Genomic DNA, 22503 nt, shown 5'->3' with positions numbered 1-22503 from the left:
ATTAATTGTGCCACTTCCTGTGGGGGTCTTCAGTCTCACAGCATTGACCATGACTGATACCAGGGGCTAGCGAACTGACACACGATTTTAACTTTGATTTGGATCTAATGCATCATCACAAAATAGCATGAAGAGTTCTCAACTTCATTATGTACAGCAAGAGTGATCTGGTAATAATTTAAGGGGTAATACAAATTTATGTCAATTCACTTAGTGGCCTTGGGTGCATGGCTAATGATGTCCCAACAGTTTTCTCCCTGCCAACAGCTTAGTGTGCTAGCTTTCATTACCCATTGCTTCCACTACATTGTTAACAAATTATGAATCATAATTACACATATTTTTTGTTTTGTTTTTTCTGTTGTTTTCATGCACTAGTTATTTGATCTAATTGATTGTTAAACCGTTGAGGAAAGAACTGTACCTAAAGTGCTGTGAGAAAATATTTACCCCCTATGGATTTATTCTGTCTTTCCTTTTTTGTCACGATTGAACGTTTTAGATCATCAAGAAAATTTTTATATTAACTGTGATCACATATGAATCAAGAAACCACTTAAATAGAACCTGCCTCACCAAATGTAGATTTTAAAAAAGCCACATCGTCAAAAAAGGGAATGCAGCGACTTGACATATACCTGTCAGGGTCTCATTTAAACCAGTGTTTCATTTAAAAATATACATTTTAAAAGAACAACTTCCGCCTACTTACGACTTCTTTATCCAGCGAGGATGCTGGCCATTATGCCATCATTATTTAAGTTACTTCAATAGATCCACTAGGGGTAGCAAAGTTAAACCAGAAAGTGGTATCACTTCATAACACTGTAATAACGGTGCAATAACTATTTGATACCCTGTGCAATAACCTGTGCAATAATCCTGTACACTGCAATAACTGTGCAATAACTATTTGATATTTTGATATTATTTTATTTATTTCCCATCCACTGTATATAGCTGGATGTACTGTATATACCTCATGCACCTTTTCCTCCTTTGTGCACCTTCTGTTGCTTATAAGAGCCAATGTCACAAGTAAATCTCTCCATTGTGAGATCAATAAAGTTCTATCTTATCTTAACACAAGTCATTGTGCTCGTTGGTACAGCACATGTGTAGCCCCGCCCCCTTCCAACCCACACTGAGAAAAAAAAAAGAACAGTAGGAAAAAACATTCACAGCCTAAACTACTAACGTCCATTTTAAAATAAATTTAGTCAGATTGGGCCACAATCAATTAAGGTCATGGTGAGGCTGGTTTGTAATTAGTAACATTAATGTTTTGATGCTTGTGTAAAAGCATGTATTCAGATCGACCGCCAGGAGGAGGAGGACACAGCTTGGCTTGAAGTCCAGAAAAGGGGGCACTTGATTTTTCAGTAATCATTTAAAATACAAGAACATTTTATGATAAAATTTTAAAAAACTGTTTAGGTTCATGTTACAAGGCGTTTAAGTTATTATAAATGTGTGGACATTTTTTTTTTTGTGCAGCTCTTTGCAATGCTGATGGATTTTATTCTGGCTCTTTGAACTGGTTGGCCATCCCTGCTCTAAAGAAATTGAAAAGCAGATGAGAAAAGTCGGAGTCATTGACATTTATCAGTCTGGAGAGGAGGTAAACACAAAGGCCCATCTCAAATTTGGTAAAAATAATATTCTGTAGATTTATGGGAAAATATTCTGTAGACTGAGAAGAGAAAAGTGGAACTTTTTGGAAGGTGGGCTCCAATCATATCTGACATAAAACTAAGACAATTTCAGAAATAGAAAGGTATAAAGATAGTTAAACATGGTAGAGAGCTACTTTGCTGAGTCAGGAGTTGAATGTACCTGCTTCGATTGAGGGAAACATAGGTTCTAATTCATCACGTATGCTCTGTAGAAGAAAATCCTGAAGCCGGATATTTAGTCATCCATTTGTGAACTTAAGCCCAAACACAAGTGGTTTTTTAGCAGGAAAATGATCTAAGGCACACCAGCAAGCCCAATTCTTAATGTTTCAAAAATGTTTTTGAGCAGTCTAGTCAAAGTCAAAACTTAAATCCAGTTCTGAAGCTGTGTCATGACCTTATGCAGGCCATTCAGTTTCAAAATCCCGAAAAAAGAGCTGAATTAAAACAGCTCTTTAAAAAGGGTGGGACAAAGCTCCTCCATAGCGTCCTTAAAGACCTTTTGTCAGTTATAGCAAATGTGTAATGGCAGTTGTTGCTATTAGGGGTGGCACAACCAATTATCACTTCTCATATATATATACCAGGTTGGTTTGGAAAACTTTTTCCCTTTATGGGGACATGTCGTGCAAAATCCCTCTTTTTAGCCCTTAAATGTTATGTACTTGGAGTCTCTTGGAGTTCAGAAAATAAAAATTTAATCTGTCCAGGTATTGCATAGATATGTTTGTTTAGGTTATATTTTTCTAGCTGTTCAGTTTTCTCTATTCTGAGAATTTGCACAGGCATTTCTCGAGTCCCATCACATCTGAAGCTGAAGTCGCTTAAAATAATATATTAAGATCTCGGTTTAAATTTATCATCAAAACCCAATTATGCGAGTGACAAATTTAATTCTTAAAGCCTGGATGAAGAATCTTTTGAATTTGATCTCCAAGCTAAGCCCAGTGATGTTTTCTATGACTCAGGTATGAATTAAGGCTTCTTTTTATAAATCAGGTCATTGCTATTGAATTGATGTTTCTGTACATTTAAGACAGTTAAACCGAAGAGTGATTGATTATCAGACTCTGTGGTCGATGCTGTAGAGAAAAGACTGATGTCACCACTTTTATTTTTAAAGACACTGAAACATAATTGATTTATGAAGAGAATAAATAACAAAGCATTCACTGATGCCATTGGTATAATGCTAAAATACTTGTCTGTGTTTCTTTACTTGTGTAAAAATGTGAAAGAGGACCCATGAGTCAAAACCTGTATGACTATAACTCTGCATCCATGTGGGTGTGTGAAAACTGAGAACAATTATAAATACAGTTTTTATTTGAAACTCAGCCGCTGGTTTTGGGTTGATCTCTGTCTCATCTTATTTTTAGGAGTGTCCATCCTTACTTGTTTAGTTCTCTGAATCAATCACTAAATGAATGAATGAACTCCATACATATCTAGAGATAAAAAAAAAAGATAAAAACAAGAATGGAGAGCTAGAAACCCAGCAAGAAGTCCATTTAAAGATTTTTTGAAGACAGGAAATCTTTTACAAAGAGGGTTCCCATAACATTTAAAAAAAAACTTTATAGAAAGTAAGTGGAAGAATTTAAAAATCGGCATACCATTTCTGATGGCAACCCATTTTTTATTTTACAGAAGTACTCGTCATTGGCAGAGATTTAGCATAAAATGTCTAACAGTTGTTACATTTAATTTCTTTTTGGCTTTATGAATCGAACCTCTGGCGCTCCTGTGCTGCTGACCACCTCAGACGCATGACCCTTCGAGTCATGGATCCAGGCGATGGTTGTGGCTGAACAAATTAAAGACCATGATCCTCAGCTCTGCCTGCTTTGTCCTGATGACAGTGGGTTGAAAGCGGGTGCATGATGGCAACCTCAACTCAATGGCGATAATTAGCCAGGTGAGCCAACAGGAGTCGGTCGAGGACCGGCGTGATGTGGAATGTCAGGGCAACAGGTCAATAGACATTGTGGACTGATGGTGAGTTTCCCAGGTCCCCCCACCTCCTATTTTTTCAGAATTTTTGCTCAAAGTAAAATGTTTTAATCTAATCACGTTTTGTTCAGCAATTACAAACTCCATTTCAGTAATCTTGGTTTAATCTTAGATAATCTGTGGATACCGAATTTGCTATTTTTAATCAAAAGGGAACACAGTAATGAACCTAAACGAAAAGGTTCAATTCTTCCTCCAGAACTGGGGGCTGCCAGGTTTAAGAGGTTAAAGGGAGAGTAATCTCAGTGTATGTAAACCTCCGACTTTAAAGCAAGTAAAAAGTCATTATTACTCTAGAATATAGCAAAGAGAGTTGAGTAGAATATGTATGTCCATGATGTATGCACACATCTGACTGCACTTATAATGTTTTATCAAAAGTAATGCCAGTAAACGACTGTTGAAAAGCTAAAATACAACACAGAGAACTGCACGGCTTTCCCCTGGTGCAGTTCCCTTGTTTGGGAATTAAAGATGACACAGATAAACCAAGTGACTGAATTAAACAGTATGTTTTAAAGGGCAGTTGTAAAATGTAGGACAGCAGTAAAGTACAGTACACAGGCACAGATGGTTCAAATCGAGACAGTCAGCATGCTTCGGCGACAAGAAAGAAGAGGAGAGACTATTGAAAGTGACGATGTTGATAATAAAAGCAGCAGTATTGATGGTGGGGATGCCAAACTGACTCAACCTTTCTTATCGTAGGCCTAAACTTATTTTATTTTATTGCATTTCCACTCCAGGTTATTATTTTAACCATGAACACGTTCAATCAATCTGATCACAGAACAATGACACTAATCAAATATTTATTTTTCTATTCAGCATAGTCATTTCCATTTTCAAATAACTGACCCATTTTTTTTTTGTTCTATCTTGCAAATTTGCTAAGTGCAAAATCTGCAACTACAAGCAGTGATTCAGCAACGTCCTCAACCAAAATGATAATGAGGCAGCGATCACAAAAAAAAACAAAAACAAAGCATGATTGAATTGGGATGAAGAGATAATAGGATTACCTAATTCATGAAAAACCACAGCTGCTTCCAGCTTCCACAAAGCCCTGTGCAGCGTTGAATAGGTCGTTAAAAATAGAAATCTCTCGTTACTTCCAGTCATATCGCTGTTGATGCTGGAATATAAGGAGAAGTCCATCTGATTAAGATACTGTTTGCGCTTCCCTACTTTAGCGAGTCGTTCTCAGATCCCAGCGATTGTGTCTGGCTTTTAGCCCGCCATGACTCTGACCCGGTCATGCATCAGCGCAGACCTGGGCTCCTTCTCAAAACCATGAGCATGCGGACGCGTCTGCTGCCCAGCCGAGTGCTGAGCAGCATGCCACAGTTGCCTGGCAACTGTCCAGGGCTTCTGGCTAAATTATATGGACAGACACTCACAAAAGCACTTGCATACACATATTCGAGCACTTCCTTACTCAAGTACACGGCATCTGAATCCAGGTGTGTGTGTGAGCTGAGGAAGGTAAAGTCAGAACCGGCTGTTGAGTCAGGTAGTTAGCATGCTAGCTGGCGCTAACACCGCCGGCATGTCTCCACGTCCAAAGAGAGCATGTTTAGTTTCTCTTCCGTGAACAGCCGATTCTCTTGCCTTTTCCCTTGCAGTAAGTTTTCTTTCTGAGCCTCCCCACCAGCTTCTGCTGAGCTGGTCTTCATCCTGACTTTAGCGCTGAGAGCAGCAATTCATGAGGCTGAACTCATGCATATTCAAATCTCGCTTTAGGTAAGAGCAAAGGAACCGTGAGAAGAGTCATCGGGCTCTAAGTAAAGATACAGGTTGAAGAAAATGTGATGAGTCGCTGAGAGAACACAGGAGCAGCGTGCGAGCGAAGGAGGGAAATTCAAATCAAAGACCTTCTCCAGAAATGCTCATGATATGATAATCCTGAGACAGAATATGGGTATCAAATCTATCTATCTATCTATCTATCTATCTATCTATCTATCTATCTATCTATCTATCTATCTATCTATCTATCTATCTATCTATCTATCTATCTATCTATATATTTAAAATTACACATATAGTGGTGTTTATATAGCATATTGACTTTGATAAACTAATTATAGTGTATAACATAGTGTATTATAATACATAATAATCACTGATTCAATTTATAGATGTACCGCACATGGAAGCCTGTCTGTTTCTTGTCACCAACTGATTTTCTGATCGATAGGCACTGATCTGGATCAGGGCGATTGAAAAAATCAGACCTTCCTTTTCTCCATTAGCCAAAAACAGGGAGACATCAGCATGTTAGGTCATGGGAAGGCTAAACTCATTGCACCACCTGTTGCTGTGTTATATCATATTGAACAGACCAGTTCTGTCACACACTACTTTTGGATTTGGAAATGTTTTAGCAGACCTTTGTTAAGGTAAGGGTTTTCTTATTCTACAGGGAATACGATCGGAAATGGATCACAGTATAATCAATTGAATTGTGGTGCACTTTGAACTGTTCTATTCTTTATACAAGAGGAATTATAAGAAGTTGACATAAATAGAATCAGCTAATGACAGACACACTGCTTGTAGCTAACCTGCTGTAGTTTTAACGGTGTTGCCTTAATATAAGTAATTGGTGGCACTCCTTTAGTTTAGACACAATGATTGACTAAGTGTGGTTTTAAAAACTCAGTGTACATTGATATCCCCCAACTGACTCATGCCTAAACCCAATTGAAGCATTTAACCTTTTTCTACTATGAACTGATAAAATAAATCACTGAAAAAGCTTTCCTCTTTTAATAATCTACATCAACATATCTAAAAGTAAAAAAAAAATGTGTTTAATAATTATTTTTATTTTCTCCGAAAAATGAGACCTCTTCTAAAAACAAGCAGCACACACATCACATGACTCGTCACAATATTTGGTATAGCAGGCTGAATGGTCCATAATAACCAGATTTATTCACTAAATCCTCTGACAGCGCAGCGGTGGAGTGAGAGGATTATATCTGTTGAGGAATAAGAAAAATATTGAATGATGAAATGAGAAATTACAGGAGAAAATCAATAAACGTGGAAACAAATTCAACGATAAGTACTTTACAATGTAATAACAGTTTATTTATTTAGGTTTCCGCTGTCTATAAAATACATTCATAAAACAAATGCATAGTTCTTCTTTTATGTTTCCTACGCTGCTGTATATTTTGTATTACAGTGATTATATTATCCATTTTCATTGCCACGTTTTTACTGACTTGGTTCTTCTTTAAAAAATTAATAATCTTTTTTTCTATTTCCTGCATTCATTTATTATTTATTGCCATTGCACTATATACTCTTATTTATTCCTTTCATGTTCATTCATAATCTTCACTGATTGACATATTTTGTGACCCCTCTCATGACACTCCTATAATTCTGGAGTCTTAATCATGGGCCCTCTCAGAAACAACGAACTTCCTGACTGTCTGACTACGGAGACATCTGCAGAGTAATCTGAACAGAGCAACTGCCTTCGGTCACCGAGAACTATCTGCACAGGACAATGTGAGGGCAGAGGGGAGGGGCTGGCATTGGGTCCAGGGAAGAGAAGGATTAAAAAAAAAATCCACAGACATAAAACACGTAGGAAGGGGAATATTGCCTTAAGCTATTTTCAGATACTGACTGGCAGAGGTGAAAGGAAAATGATGAAGGACACATTATATAATTTCCCCATGAAATCACAGGTATGATGAGAGGCTTCAAAAGTCATCTTTAATGCAGACAGAAAAGGTGATTTAAATGTGGACATGGAGGTAAATCACTAGCTCGGGCTGAGCTTTCATAAAAAAGGAATAGAAGAAGTAACTTATGTGTGAGTCTTGAACACACACTGGATCAGAGTTTTAAACATTGTGATGAATTATGAAAGATGGTGGCTCATTCCTGATATCTAGATTTAGCTACAGGTGAGCAGTACCAGAAGAAACAAATAAATACAATTTTATTATTATTATTTTATTATTTTTTTGGACCACCCGATGTAAATCTCTCAAGTCTCACTGAAGGTTAAGGTTCAGTCTGAAGGCCAGCTTTATGGTTGATCATACACAATGTATGATCAGCCATAAAGATAGATAGAATGGTTGTCAATATTGCGCAATACAACAAGTGCTGTTAAAAAGTATTTTGCACCTTAAACCTTAATTTTTATCTATTTATTTTTATTTTTTTTTTACAAAAAGCAGTCTTCAAAAGATACTTCTATTTTTTAAGGGAAAAACAAAACTGTCCATTCGTGCAAAAGGCATTGCCACTAAACATTATGAGTGGTTGTTCTGCCCCTGGCAGCAACAACTTAAATCACTGTGGTCGAATTTTGGCCCACTCTTTTGTGAAATTATTTCAATTAAGCTACGCTTGAGGGTTTCAAGCATGAGTGGGGTTTTCAAGATTCTGATGCACATTTAGACTCGGGCATTTAGTCGGAATCAGATTGAAGTTCAGACTTTGACTAGGCTTTGGATTACAAAGCAAATGTGCTTAAGCATAAGGTCAAGAACTAATGATTTACTGATAGGAAGTTGAAGTTATAGTTTCATAATTTATGGCAAATTGCCTGAGTTCTGAAGCCCCAGAGAATCACACCACCACCACCTTGTTTGAATGTTGGTGTAATTATGTTTTTCTGATGAGTGACACCCGATGTAATGGGACAAAATCCGTCCGTCTGTCCGTCCTTCCATCCATCTTGTTAGTTTATCCATCCATTCATCCATCCATCCATCCATCCATCCATCCATCCATCCATCCATCCATCCATCCATCCATCCATCCATCCATCCATCCATAATGGTTGAGAAGAGCTGGTTCCTTTCTCTAGTGCTCATTGGGCTACATTGGCTGGGTACTCCCAGGACACATCACCAATACATCGCAGGGCTGTTTCAGGTCTCACACTGTTGAAGAAGTTGCCCCTTTTCTCTCATGTGTCCACAGTCTATTTCTCAAAAGTATTGGGATCATTAAGATTTTTTTTGGCAAATCTTCTGTTTTAATCACCAGTGGTTTTGACCTTAAGACTCTCCCATAGAGGCCATTTTTATCCAGTCTCTTTCCTATTGTTGAATAAAGAACATTGATCTAACTGAGACAAGTGAGCATTGCAGTACTTTAGTTGTTTTTCTGGGTTCTTTTGTTTCTTCCTGGGTGAGGTATCTTGGGATACTTTTGGAAGGCTGTCCTCTAATGGGAAGGTTCACCACTGCTCTATGTTTTTTTTTTCTTGTTTTTTTGGACAATGACTGTGCAAATGATACGGTAACCCTGTCCAGACTGATAGATGTCAATGAGTATCTGATTTATTCTTGAATTTCTTTGGATGAAGCCATTGATTGTTGAGATCTTTTAGCCTGCTTCATGTTTTCAAACAGGTCTTATTTAGGTGATTTCTTAATTCTACCGGTCTGGCTGAAATCAGGCCTACTTTTTCACAACACTATATTTCTTTAGTTCCATAATTTATGTTAATAAAGTGGAATAAAAACAATCCAGCAAAAATATTTGAAAAGTTCTAATTCAGCAATGACTGATGGCATTCTTGAAAAATGAAAGGAAAAACTAATCCAAGCCTTTGAAGGCAACACAGCAGTTTTAATCTTACACGGTCTCAATTCTGATAATTTTACACTTGTAAGAACCAAATTTTCCTCAAATTACCTAGTATGATAAAGGACCCATAGATTTTTAATCTCAACATCATTCTCGTGTGCATCATGTCTTCATGCAAAGACCTGCCTTTGTTATGACTCCCGGTAGGCTAGATATTTTTTTTTTCTCTAATTTAACCCACATATTCCTCTCTTCACGGCTCTCATTCTTCCCTAAGGGCTATGCACTGCACATTTTCAAAGCTTTGGATCATAATATAATAATATGCTTAGCTGTGGCTGACGTCTGTGGGTAAGGCGTAAGATATCACTTCCTGCCATGCTGATGCACTATTAAACCGTTTGCCTTCACTGGCTCATTGAATATCATTAAATTCCTTCTCCTGGTGGCACATTTCACCCTTCAACCAACAATGATTTTTTTTCTCCCTTTAACACCCACTTTCTTGTGATATTTGGAGGTTTTGAGATGTGTTGTTAAAATTGTTCCATGTAAAGTCACTAGCTTAACACAGTCTTCCGTTCTCTGTCTATTTTGTATTTTCGTTTCTTCTCTCCTATAGTGAATACATGTACCTGTAACAAATGTGTTAATACTGAAGAACATGAAGGCCTATTAACTATTGAGACCCTGTTAGCTAGTAACGGGACATTTAGGTTCATTTTCAAGACTGGAAGCAGTCCTCAAACTAGTCTTATGAATTCAGGACATAGGACTAGCTAAATGATATTTCAGGGGTTTGGTAGGCTAACATTACCTGACTCCACCAGATATATTTGCTCCGCATATCCATCTGGAAACCTTCCGTTGAAGTAATTTTGGGAAGGGGCGAAAATACTGGTTAGCTGATTGGCCTATGTTGGTGATAGACGGGCCAAATAAACCAATCAGATTCGTCGTCGACGACGAAAACACAACCACAAGCCAAGCTACTCTTGCTGCTGCAGGTAAAGGCTCGTTAGCTCAGCAAAGAAATACTCTGTAATTCCGATAAAACTTGCTCGATAGCCACGCTAACGCTAGTTTCATCGGCTGAAGCCGCCATGTTCTTTAGACTGAACTGTCGCGCTTCTCGTTGCGTCACACCTCAACCCGCCTCAAAGCCAACGCTGATTGGACGTTCGTTTGGTGAACGGCTCCAAATTTCCTTTAACGGAAAGTAGCCAGACTGATCTGCGAGTGAAACCTTGAAAGTTCGCGAGATCAGGATGGTCTCACGAGGCTAAGGCTAACATTCCAGTCTCAGGTTCACTGCTAGCTAATCAGTTTTTACAACACTAACTAATTATTGGCAGCTTTAGAGTCAAAACAGGCATAAGTCAGTTTACTGCATCAAGTTGAACCAAGGTTTTAAAAGGTTGTAGCAAAATTGTAAGCAATAACCTTCCTATGGCTTAAAGTCTATTGAATGGGAAAATGCTGGAGCAAGTGGCATTTTCCCACGTGTTATTGACAACCACTTGTTGCTGAACACCGCCAGTCATCTGAAAGGAGGCTCTTGCACTTTCCTTCTGATTACAAGAAAGAAAAATTCAGTAGCTAGGAAATATTTCCTGTTGTAATGAACTGTGAACATGCCACATGTAGATTTAATGCACAACGGTCTGTGCGCTGATGAGCATAAAAGGCATGTGAGAATCACTTAACGGGGTTTTTCATTCTCACATGTCAGGTGTGATGATTCCTAAGGCGGAGACAATGACGTGTCCATAAATAGCTGCATTAACCTGCGCATAATTGTGGAACGATGGCAACGTTGGCACTGGTGGAGGACATTGTTGACGGAAGAATGCGGAAGGGAGCATGTTGACAGAGAACCTACTGACCTGCTGCTACATGATGATGAGTGGCTTATCAGCCAGTTTTGATTGCCCAGGGAAATTATTTTTGTACTGGCCACAGCGTTATAGGGGGAAACCGGGAGGAACCGTGCGCTCTAACTGCGCTGCGGTCTTAGCAATGTGAGCTTCTCAGAGGGAGCTGACTGACAAGTTGGGTATTTAAACTTCCCCAGGCCGTCTCAAGCTTGCCCCCTGGGACGACCGCATCCATAAGTTGTTTAGATACATGAAGGTCCCCTAAACTGTGGCTCTCATATGCAGTAAGGGGCCGATTTCTAAATGTAAGCAGAGCTATGGCTGCACTCATCTTGCTGTAGTCCACCTCAACTCAGGATTCTGCTTTACTGTCATAATATTTCTAATTATTCCAATTAAAATAGTTGTGTTGGAAACGAAATAAGAGCAGGCTCTGCGCCGCACAATGGCTGACTTGGTAATTTTTTTTTTATGTAACAGCCTGACTCGTCTTAAAGATTTAAAGTACTCCACAAAGTGTGTGGTGACAGACTTCAAATGGGAGGCGTATTCACTACATTCCAATGATTCGGTGTTCATTACAATGATCAGTATTGAGCTGTAATCAATCACAACGCAGCAAACAGGCAGCGCCGTTTGAATTTGATAGACGTGGTTATTTAGACATATGGTGAGTCTCTTCCGGGTATTTATAGGGATTTGCATGTGTATGTATTTAGGGGCCCATCAGACACATACAGGTGCGTCCAATTCCACGCAAATCGGGAATGATCAAGGCAAGGCATGCGGTGACCCGTCTATACATGGTTTTGTACCACTGAGCTATATAATACACTGGAGTGCTAATCACCGTCTGTTTGAACGAGTCGCTTTGAAGCCACCAGCCGCCATATTGGTACTCCCTATTTCCCCCCAGTAACAAGGGAATATGTGCGCTACAGCATCGAATAACGAGGATTTTCTCATGTTCAGGGGGAGCTTAAAACTTTTAAAATGTGAAATGCAATATAGTTTTATGTTATGTTCTAAAAATATCAAGTACTGAGAAAGTCATGTACTGAAATATTTTGCATTTTATTCATTTAAATATATATGTTTAACATTTATAAATATATAAATAACAATATACAAAAACATATATTTACATATTTGTATACATATATATACATATACATACACACATACTTTTATATACATATATATATATTTAATATGAATAACATGTAAAATATTTCAGCACCTAATTTCCTAGCAGTTGATAGTGTTATTACATCCACTGACTGTAGAATTACCTGTGAAACGTTTTCACTCAGCCAGAAAACTGCATGTTATTGCAAGCAAATCCTATGGGATTCTATGAGAGTAGGGAGTAGCAAGATGGCGGCCAGTGACTTCAGTTTTTCGGCAAAATCAGCACTCCAGTGTATTATATAGCTCAGTGTTTTGTACATCTGAATTCTTTTGGGGAGCTGCAAGTGTCAGGATTTCTCCCATGACAACCAATGTTTTGGTTGTCATCTGTGTTCATTTCCATCAGTTTATCATTAGGCCTTGCCTTATTTCACGCTCTCCTGTGTTCCTTATTGTTGGAATAGTATGGCCAGTTTTGCTCCTTCCTTTGTTTGCTTTAGTCCAAGTTTATTATTGTATTCCTGTACATTTCAATTTCTGTTAGATCCTTTCCTCTCTGCTTCGGTTCATCATGCTCCCTCAGCTCTCGGCCCTCATTGTTCTCAGCTGCTGCTCATTTCCACCTGATTTCTCTCACCTGTTCTCCGTACCTTTTTGTCCTTCCTCTCGGTCTTATGTAAGCTGCTTGGCGTTCATCTCTCGTCATTGGTATCCGGTTCCTTCCATGCTGTTGCTTTGCTCCCCTTGTAATGGTTTTGTGTACCGTGAATTCAATTACATGTTTTCTTTTTTTTCCAGAGTTGAAAAATGTTAGATACAACACAAAGTAGATTTCTTTTATCAAACATGTTATATGCTTTCATTTATTTTAATTTATTTTTTTATAAATAAAATGATGAGTCATTGAAATCCCAATTTTGTCTTTTTTATAAATAGAAAAAAATCTAAAATATGTGACACACGAGTTCTTTGCATTTGACAGTTTTGACCCGTATGGCAAAAAGTTTGGACACTGCTGAGCCAGAGTACATTATGCATTATTCTGCACAAGCACACATTTTCTTGCTTATTTTTAAACAGGTTTTGAATTTACAGTGAATATGTTTGATTACTATCTTTTTTTTTATTCTTGTGTGCAATGAAATAGGGAACTCATTTGTTAAAGGGAAAAAAATAACTAAGTTGATCAAGTTTAAGTTGACTTTGTATGCAACACTCGGACACCTTATCCTTCACAGATGAAACATTTGGGCGCTCAAGGCCATACGCAAATAGTTTAAGGCAAGTTAGATTATTATTGTTTGCAGAAGGGTAACCAGATTTAATAAAAGAGATTTGGTCGTTACTAATTGTTCCAGATCTGTAACTTTATCTGGAAATCAGATGTGGACTTGTCAACATAAAGTTTAAGAACCTTGTACAATAACATTTATAGACCAGACTAATTAGCATAGCCCTTTTTAGTGACATAAATATCTCGAGGACCTCAAAATGAGTTTTTTTTTGGAGGGTTCGTCAGGTTTACTTGCCTACTGTCAAGTGATAATTGGAATTTAGAAGAAAAAAAAAAAAGTGAAGCGAAATGTTTCCAGAAGACGCGTTTCATCTCTTTTCCCGAGGTTAAAAATGTTCTCGGAGCCCACGATAGTGGTGGGCCTTTCCCCAGAGTTCATTAATTAGTTAATTGGTTAATTAGTCTGAGCAGATGGCTGTGCAGCACAAATCAGGGTTCTCTGTGAGCCTGGAGCAGGAGGAAGGTAGGAGAAGGTGAGGCGAAACGCTTCTTAAGTCACAACATTCACCAAAGCTCCGGGCCTTGACTCTGTGCAGCAGACATTTTCTTCATATTCACCTATTTTACCACTCTACCACTCAGCGTATGATAAATTAATGAGAAAATTCCTTAAAGATGATCGTTTGTTAAACACATATATGTGTGAGGGGTCGCGGGCGACTGCGTAAAGCACTAAACCGTAAAGAAGGGAGCTTCCGTCACATTGCATGGAGCATTTATTCCAATGAATACTTTGCTTCAGTGCAGATTTAAAAAGCATTTCTCTGGGTTTATTTTTAGCCTGCCCCCATCTCCCCCCTTCTGTTTCCTCTTCCCTCACTGTCTCTCCATGATTCTCCGTCGCTCATCCGTCTCTTTCCCCTGCTTTCTCTTTTTCCCCCCCTTTACTCCTGACTCTCTATCACTCCCTTAAAGGCGCAGGCATCGCATAAAACGGGGCTGGCATGTGTAAGCTCCTGTGAGTGTAAGTACAGGATAATACTAAAGATTAGGACATAAAACCATTAAGATTCTGTGTCCCTCTGTTTCTCACTTTGACTCAAATGCACAGTGTCAGAGAGGAGGGATATTAAAAATTCAGACGGATGGTGCATTATTCATGTGTGTGTTTTACGCACGGCACGCAACTAATTACTGCACGCGCGCGCACACACACACACACACACACGCTACTGCGTGCACATTAAGCAATTGGCGTGTACACAGGCAAACATGCATGCCTCTGCCACACACACTCACACATATAAGGATAATCGCCTTAGTACAGTAACCCATTTAAAGCATATCTGAGAGTGTGAGTGAGAGGGGGAGAGCTTGCAGTCGCCCACATATCGAAATTTTTAACAATCTTTACAGAATCGAGGACACTGCATCATCTCTCATAATAACTCAGACGGATCTCCTCTGCATTTCTATACCTTGTATCTATTTCAATGGGTTTCCGAGGAGTTTTAGAGTTCTAAACTTTAAAATGGATGAGTGCACTTTAAAGATTTCAGGCATGAATCACAGTCCAGATGTCAGACTAAGTCAGTCACATTTACACCCGGGACACCTAGGTCAAGGTGTTTGTCACTGGTGCAAATGAAGAGTTCGCCTTAGAGTTTTCCACTCAGCAGGCGCCGCAAACACAAATACAAACAGCACAAATAGCAAGTCAGCCAATCACATGTATTTAGGCATCTCGACACGTTGAAAATGACTTGTCAAAGTCAAAACATGCATTATAATGTGGAAAAAAATGGGATTTTGACTTTAATTATGTCATATTGGTGCTGAGATCTTTACACAAAACCATCTCTCAGCTTTACAGATACTTTCTTGGCACACTTTGGACCACATAATGCAGATAGAACATTGTTATAGCGCCCCAGTTTAGCTGAGTGTTGTTGCTGACCATGTTCATCCCATCGCTGTAGCCATCTTCTGATCATTTACAAAGATCAAATCATCACAAACTCATTCTACGACAATGAGTCCATGGTACTCCACAGTCACCAGATCTCAATCCAATTGAGCAGCAGATGTGGTGGAATGGGGGGGGGGAGTTGCATCATGGATGTGCACCAGTGAGTGCATGATGTCATCATGTCACTATGGACCAAAATCTATTGTTAAGGAGTATTTCAACACCTGTCACAAAAAAAATAAAGCAGTTATGAAGGGGAACTGGAGCCCAGCCTGGTTCTAGCAAGAGGTGGACGATAATGAGGCCAGTGAGTGTAAGTTTATTTTAAACTACAAGGAAAAACCCTGAAATATTCTTTTAAAAACTATCGTCCCATCAGGAAGATCAGCGGATTCAGGTCCAGCTCCTTTCCAAAACCTGCCGGTTTGTCCTTGTCCCTGTGCCTCTTCGCCGGCACTGTCAATAACACTGTGGATTATGTTGCCCTCTGTTAATACTCACTGCAACTCTTGGACTCCATCCTAAACTACTCCAGTTTCTCTGTTTATCATTATTGTGATATGTTGAAACAGGCCTGATGCAATAAACAAGATCTGATTACACAACCTGGCAACAACAAAGACCGCCACAAATAGTCTTTGTGCAAACACCTCCGGAAGACGACGGCAAATGTAAATACTTGACTTCCCTGATATCCAGCGGCAACGAGGGCTATGCATACGCTCAGCCCGCACTCCATGTTCACACAGTAAACTATCCAGTGGAATGAAAGCTACTGGAATTATCAACAATATTCAGTAACAAGGAAAGGAAAGACTTCAATGGCTAAATGTATTAAAGTATGAGGTTGTTTGGAGGGTCACTACAAATAAACCAGTATGGTTGTGTGTTATCTCTTCAGAAGGATATAGCGCCTTCCAAGACCATTGCTACCAATTGAACTTTTCCAAATCCCCTGAGAGGCGAATCTTTGTTCACATCATTGTGCACATGTGCAAGTGGTCGGGTGGCAGGAAAGCAAACAAAATGGCGGGCTGCAGACATGTGACGAACGGAGTAAGTGGGCGAAATCCCCAATAAGGGATTAACACCAGACACCCGGAAGAGGTTTAGAGAGAAGCTTCAGATCTTTATCGGGAACAACATTCAATCCATTCAAAATCCGTACGAGATCTAGGATGACGAGAAACGATGGTCCGACTCACCTGTGTCTTGGCCACAAATCTGCTGGGGATGCATTCATTTATATCTAATAAAACACCATGGACCCTTCACTCACAAAAAAATTAAAGGCTTTCAAAAGCTCAGAGACCTATAATTATTTTGTTTGGAGGAGATTTGGGCCAGTCTCTTCTACGAAAAACAGAAAGCCGCGATCGTGTGCTAAAAGCGAAGGTTAGACCTGGCCAAGAAGAGTCACAGCAGGATCCGCATCTCCCTTGGGTGATCGCTAAGGAGAACGGCGAAATAATCACTGCTCACTGCGACTCTAAAGCTGGGGAAGTCTCCATTGATCATTCTTGGAAATAATGTGGCTGTTGTATTTCAGTTGTCCTGAAACTTCAGAATTTTACTGCCGTTGGGTGAAAAACTGCCCGTCACAGCTTAAAAATTCCGTCTTGTTTCAAATCCAGTCTAGGAGAAACATGCAGTCACGTAGCAGCTTTAATGTTTAAAGTTGAGGCAGGAGTCAGGATAGGACTCACTACTACAACTGCTACGTTTACCACTGAGGCTTGCAGGTAGCAAACCACACCTGCAGAACTTTATATTTTGTTCTCCTGATGAGATTAACCAGATATGGACCCCATTTCTTTCTTTTACCGCGTATTTTTTCGGGAAGGAATTCAAAAAAACTTTTCATCAGCCCCCATCCGGGCCGTACAATTGATTACACAGCAAGAGTGTACCATCAGCGTCGTTAAATCCTCTTCCAAACAATCAGACAACTACAAAACAATAAAAACAATCACACTATCGGTGTTTCCCTTCCTCCACACAATACTGTGATGCCCCATGAGGCACTGCGGAAAACATAAACAATGGCGTCGTGTAAGATTCGCCTATAGGATGAACCTGGTTGTATTTTTCTTTTGTAGCGTAGACATAAAAGCATGATTTCAGTCAATTGCGTAAATATCTTCAGACTCTTCATCCTTGTCGGCCACGGACTGAAAATATCAAAAGCCCTCAAATTTCATTAGCAATAAAATTTCTGGGAAACAAGTGATCCAACAGTGCAATCTGAAACGCTGTGTACTTCAGTCCTTCTCCCTCCCAAAGCTTGGCCCAACAATGCATAGATGGACTTTGTTTACTGATAGGGTGCCTTTTGAAGGTTGTTAGTTGCACTGTATTTTATGTAGGGCTATCAGATTGATAATTTGAATACAATACCATGCCAAACTTTTCAGATTTTATCTGTGAGAAGTTTCTGAAAACCACTTTATACATATGTATTTCTTTGATCAGTCCCATAAAGTCCAAATAAAATATGTTAAGGTTTCAGCTGGAGAATTTGAATTAGTTTAAGGGGTATTCATGCTTTTGCAAAGCAAAGTATCCTTCTAAAAAGATTACATGTAAGCAACAAAGTATTAAATAAAGTCCAGCTAAACTCAGTGGATGCAGTGGTATTCCTAAACTTGCACAGTAATTTCAAGGGCCCCAATCATAAGATTGATGATGATTGGCACAAGCCAATACTAAACACACACAGGAAGGTGAAGAGAAATACGTTGGTTATCAACTTTAACTTAACCCAGTGTAACTCACTCTGGATATGTACGTGATTATTATAAACAGGTGGGAATAAATGGATCAATCACCCTGAAGAGGCAGCAAGAAATCTTAACAGAGACAAACATAAAGCTGTTGAATGTGCGTAATCAGAGACTTACTGATATCACAGATAATTACCATGGTTACCATGGTGATAGACGCAGGTAAGGATTCAATCAGCTTTGTGATACTGGAAATCCAAAAGTAAACTTGACGTTATGTCAGTAAGTTATAAATCCTGCTTCATAGTTCATGTGGTGTTAATAAACTCTGCCTCTGCTGGCATATATAACTCCTGTTGGCAGCACTGTTTAAAAAAAAAAAATCCTCGATAAAGTTTAAATTGCTAGCTAGAGTGTTCACAACCATAAAATACTGTTTATGAAAAATACTATTTATAAAACAGAATTTTGATATCAAGACCTCCATCTTCAGGCATAACAAGATAAATAATAGGAGTTATTGAGACAAATTACCTTAAACTGAACAGCGATCCTTCACAGAAATTCTGAATAGAACAGACAAACACTTATTGGAAGAACCCTTTAATTGGTTTAATTGTCTTCTTTTAAGGCTGTTGTTACCTTGGTATTTTAAAGTTCTGGGCAGATTTCCTCCTTCTACAGCAAAATGATCTTTAAAATATAAATGGGAAATCAGTTTGGTCTGTCTCACATATAAAATGTCATATATGAATTAGGAGCCAAACATTACAGGTAAAGTACAAACAATGGTTTTGACATGTTCTGGAATGTTGTAAACTTTTCCACATAGCGAGCTGATACAGAGTAGAGTTTTGTACATGTGACTTAAGCAAGAAAATATTGAATATAAAAAGACATTTATAGCAAATATTTTGAATTAATTTAAAACAACAAAGTACCTTTGTCTGTTTTCCCTTAAGAAGCTGTCCTATTCCTGAACACATTGTGGATAACAGGTCCTCTATATTTTATCATGCTAAACCAAATATTACTTACACTACCTCATACTTTACACATATTTTACACTGTGGAAAACAGTGGTGTAAAATAGGCAGTAATTCTCACTTAGTTTCCCACAAATAAATTTTTTTTTCAGAATACAATGTACATATTTAGCACAAAGAAATTACATGATTAAAGGGAGAGTGTGTGAAATGCGCTGCCACCTAGTTGTGAAGTTGCAGAATATAACCAACTAAATATACTTTAACTCAGCCTTAATTTTCAGTACAAAATTAATTACTGGTGTATAACATTTCAAACATATATAATAAAAGATAATTGACAGAATTGAAAAACTAATTTTGAACATTCTACCAGTGGATCTGAATACTACACAAACCTTTAAAATCAAAGGGAGAGCTCAGTGTTTTTCAGGTGTGGTTCTATTAAAAGGTTATTGGTAGTTATTCTAAATGCATAAACATAGGGTCATACACCCTGTTATAGAGACTGATGGAAACTACTTTGAATAAAACAAATTTGTAACTTTTGACTCCAGCAGGAGTCAATGATTTAAAGAGAAAATTTCCCCTTCAGATTTTCATTTTCACCTTCATGAATTCACCACCACTTCGAAAGGAAACAGTTTCACATCAGAGAGTGGAGCTGAATCAAAGTCTGAGGATTTACAACACCTGCATCATTCACTTCTTGTCAGAAACACGGCAGATACTGTATAATGTGATGCAGCGAACTCACCAAGCACACCAATGCGATAGTTCATGGTGACAACAATCACGTTTCCGTAGGCAGCAAGGACGCTCCCATCAAACATGTTCCCTGAACCCTCCATGTAGGAGCCTCCGTGGATAAAGAGCATGACTGGTTTCTTTCGACGATCTCGAATATCTGCAAAATACAGATTTTTCCCAAAAAAAGTGCTTATTACATACTAATTTTCACCTTGATATGTAGTAATATGTTATTAGCACACAAGTAAAACCCCTATAGACGATTACTTTAAGGCTTTAAATGGGGTTCTCTTTAAGTAAAAAAAAATTGAAATAAAACAAAAAGAATTATGGCATGCAGTCATTCTCAAAATGTTAAGACAGAAAAAAGACAGGAAACATTGGATAAAAAATTACTATTTTTGAGTATTTTAGTTTGTATTTTAGCTTGACCAGGACCAGCCTTCAAACACTAAAATAACAAATTCAAACTTTTTTTACTTTTCTTTTTTTAGGATATGCACCATATTTAAAGCTAGTCGGTCATTCCTACAACAACACTCTTCGGTGCTGACGTTGTGACTGAATGAAGACGGTTCAATGTTAGGAATTTTCCATATCAGTGAGGCACAGAGATGTAAAAAGCTATTTCAAGAAAATTCACTCGACATCTACAGACAAAACATTGAGATTATGAAAATTCCAGCAGAACCTTCTGGCATGACGTCACCTACTGACAAAGATGCAATTATAGTTCAGCAACACTTGACATACCGAGAAACCAACTTTTGTTGCAGACAAACATGTTTCAGTTTGTGGCCTTCACCACTGTTACAAGCTGAAATTCTTCGATTCACTAATTAAGGTGGTTCCTCAGTATTTTCAGTGTTGCTGGAATTCACCTTACCAGACTTACACCATATAACGGGAAGGCTGAACGAAATAGAGTCATTTTGGTCTTATTTATCCTTTTTTAGCTATAAGCCATGAAAATTATTAGATTTCAAAATATTGGTGTCCTTTTCTGGGGTTTCCCAGATTTAAAGTACAAATCAACATTCTCTAGAATATAGACATGGAAACTGATGTTTTTGTAATGCTTCCTGATGCAAACTGCAGATAATAGATGCTGAACCCAGTAAAATAAAAAAAAACTAACTGTAATCATTCTGCCTTTTCTTTTCAAATCGCAGCAAATCTCTGTTTCACACTAGCTGCTATTTCAGACAGTGTTGTGACATCTCCTCCTCTCCTATTATAAATGTTCAATTTTTTCCCCCCAATATTGTTCTTATATTTTATAGTATATCTCTTAAAGAAAAAAAAAATGGAACACAAGACAAAATACTAGAGATTGTAAATTGGCCACAAATTTCTGATCTGTGCATCTCTTGTCAACACATTTCTGATTCGTTGGATGAAAGTAGATTGTGCATGTCCCATTATGTGGCCTCGTTACTTCCTTCTGTGATGCTTGTTTTTCCCTTTTTCTGCAGCGATGGTATCTTCTTATTCCCCTCCATGTGTGCAGCAAATGGTGCAGGCAGTTCCGATGCCTTATCTGTTATTGGTGTCTTTGCGCCCATCAGTGTGTTGCCATGGTTCACTCAGTGAGCCTGTGTACCCCCACCACTCCTCCGCTCCTGACCGCCCCCCCCTCGCAGCGTCTGTGGTATGTTCTGATCTTTTGAGCGTGGATGAGGCTGAGAGAGCTGCCAGAGCACCCCAGTTAGGCTGAGCGTCTGCACTGTGCAGGCCCTGTGGATAATTTGTATGAAAGGCAGACCAAGTGGAAACATAAATAACAGCCACAGCATCTGTTTACCCTGATGAGCTTCAGCGCTCAAAGAAGGGAGGGAGACGGGAAGATAACAGGAGAGAAAGAGAGCTGGGGTGGAAGAAGGGGTGGAGGGGGGGGGGGTAGCTGCAAGATAGAAACAGAGAAGAAAAATGAAAATAGGGCAGCGTGAGAAAAGTGAAGGGTAGAGAAATGGAATGGAGGTTTGCAAAGATAAAAGAAGATATCAAGGATAAAAAAAAAAAAAAATTAACGGCACAAAGCAAGACACACGGCAAGGTGCGCTAATGAACACTCAAATTCACACAGGATTCACGCCGTATTCATACAAACACACACACAGACACACACACACACACACACACTCTCTCTTGCATAGGCAGCTGCGATGTTGAGTCGCTATGGAAACTGCTTCTCGCTAATAGAACTGCACCAGCCATTCCATCGCACCGACTGTTGCCGTGGTAACAAATTCCACTCACGTATTTGCACACCCGCCTGCATCACCACCTGAATCTCAGGTTACACATGCACCGGGGGCGCGTCACTCACAGCGGCGAGCGCGCGCGCGCGCACGGGGGACATGCCGGTGGACAGGCGACACGCGGATGCACGCATGCAGAGTTTTCCTCCTTCATGTGTTGTTAGAACATACGTGTGACACGAGCAGGCTGGATTATATATATATATATTTTTTAAAAACACAACAGAAAAAACACACATTTCAAGTGACAGAACCCCAGTGCGTTGCTCGCGCTCATCTTCTCTTTGGTGTATTCTGAGCGCCGGCTGA

At 38.9% G+C, this 22503-nt stretch overlaps 1 protein-coding gene across 2 annotated transcripts in view; it reads right to left on the bottom strand.

Moving 5' to 3' along the window:
• Positions 1–22503, bottom strand: part of nlgn2b (neuroligin 2b) — a 116551-nt gene that overhangs the window by 20867 nt on the left and 73181 nt on the right. For both annotated transcript variants that reach the window (XM_036143357.1, XM_036143358.1), the window contains exon 4: positions 19941–20090. In XM_036143357.1, coding sequence (XP_035999250.1) covers positions 19941–20090 — 150 coding nt within the window. The remainder of the gene's footprint in view (positions 1–19940; positions 20091–22503) is intronic.

The sequence above is a fragment of the Fundulus heteroclitus genome, chromosome 11 (genome assembly GCF_011125445.2).
Source record: "Fundulus heteroclitus isolate FHET01 chromosome 11, MU-UCD_Fhet_4.1, whole genome shotgun sequence".
Lineage (NCBI taxonomy): Eukaryota > Metazoa > Chordata > Actinopteri > Cyprinodontiformes > Fundulidae > Fundulus > Fundulus heteroclitus.
The sequence above is the reverse complement of the archived record's forward strand: the minus strand, read 5'-3'. Positions and strand labels throughout refer to the sequence as shown.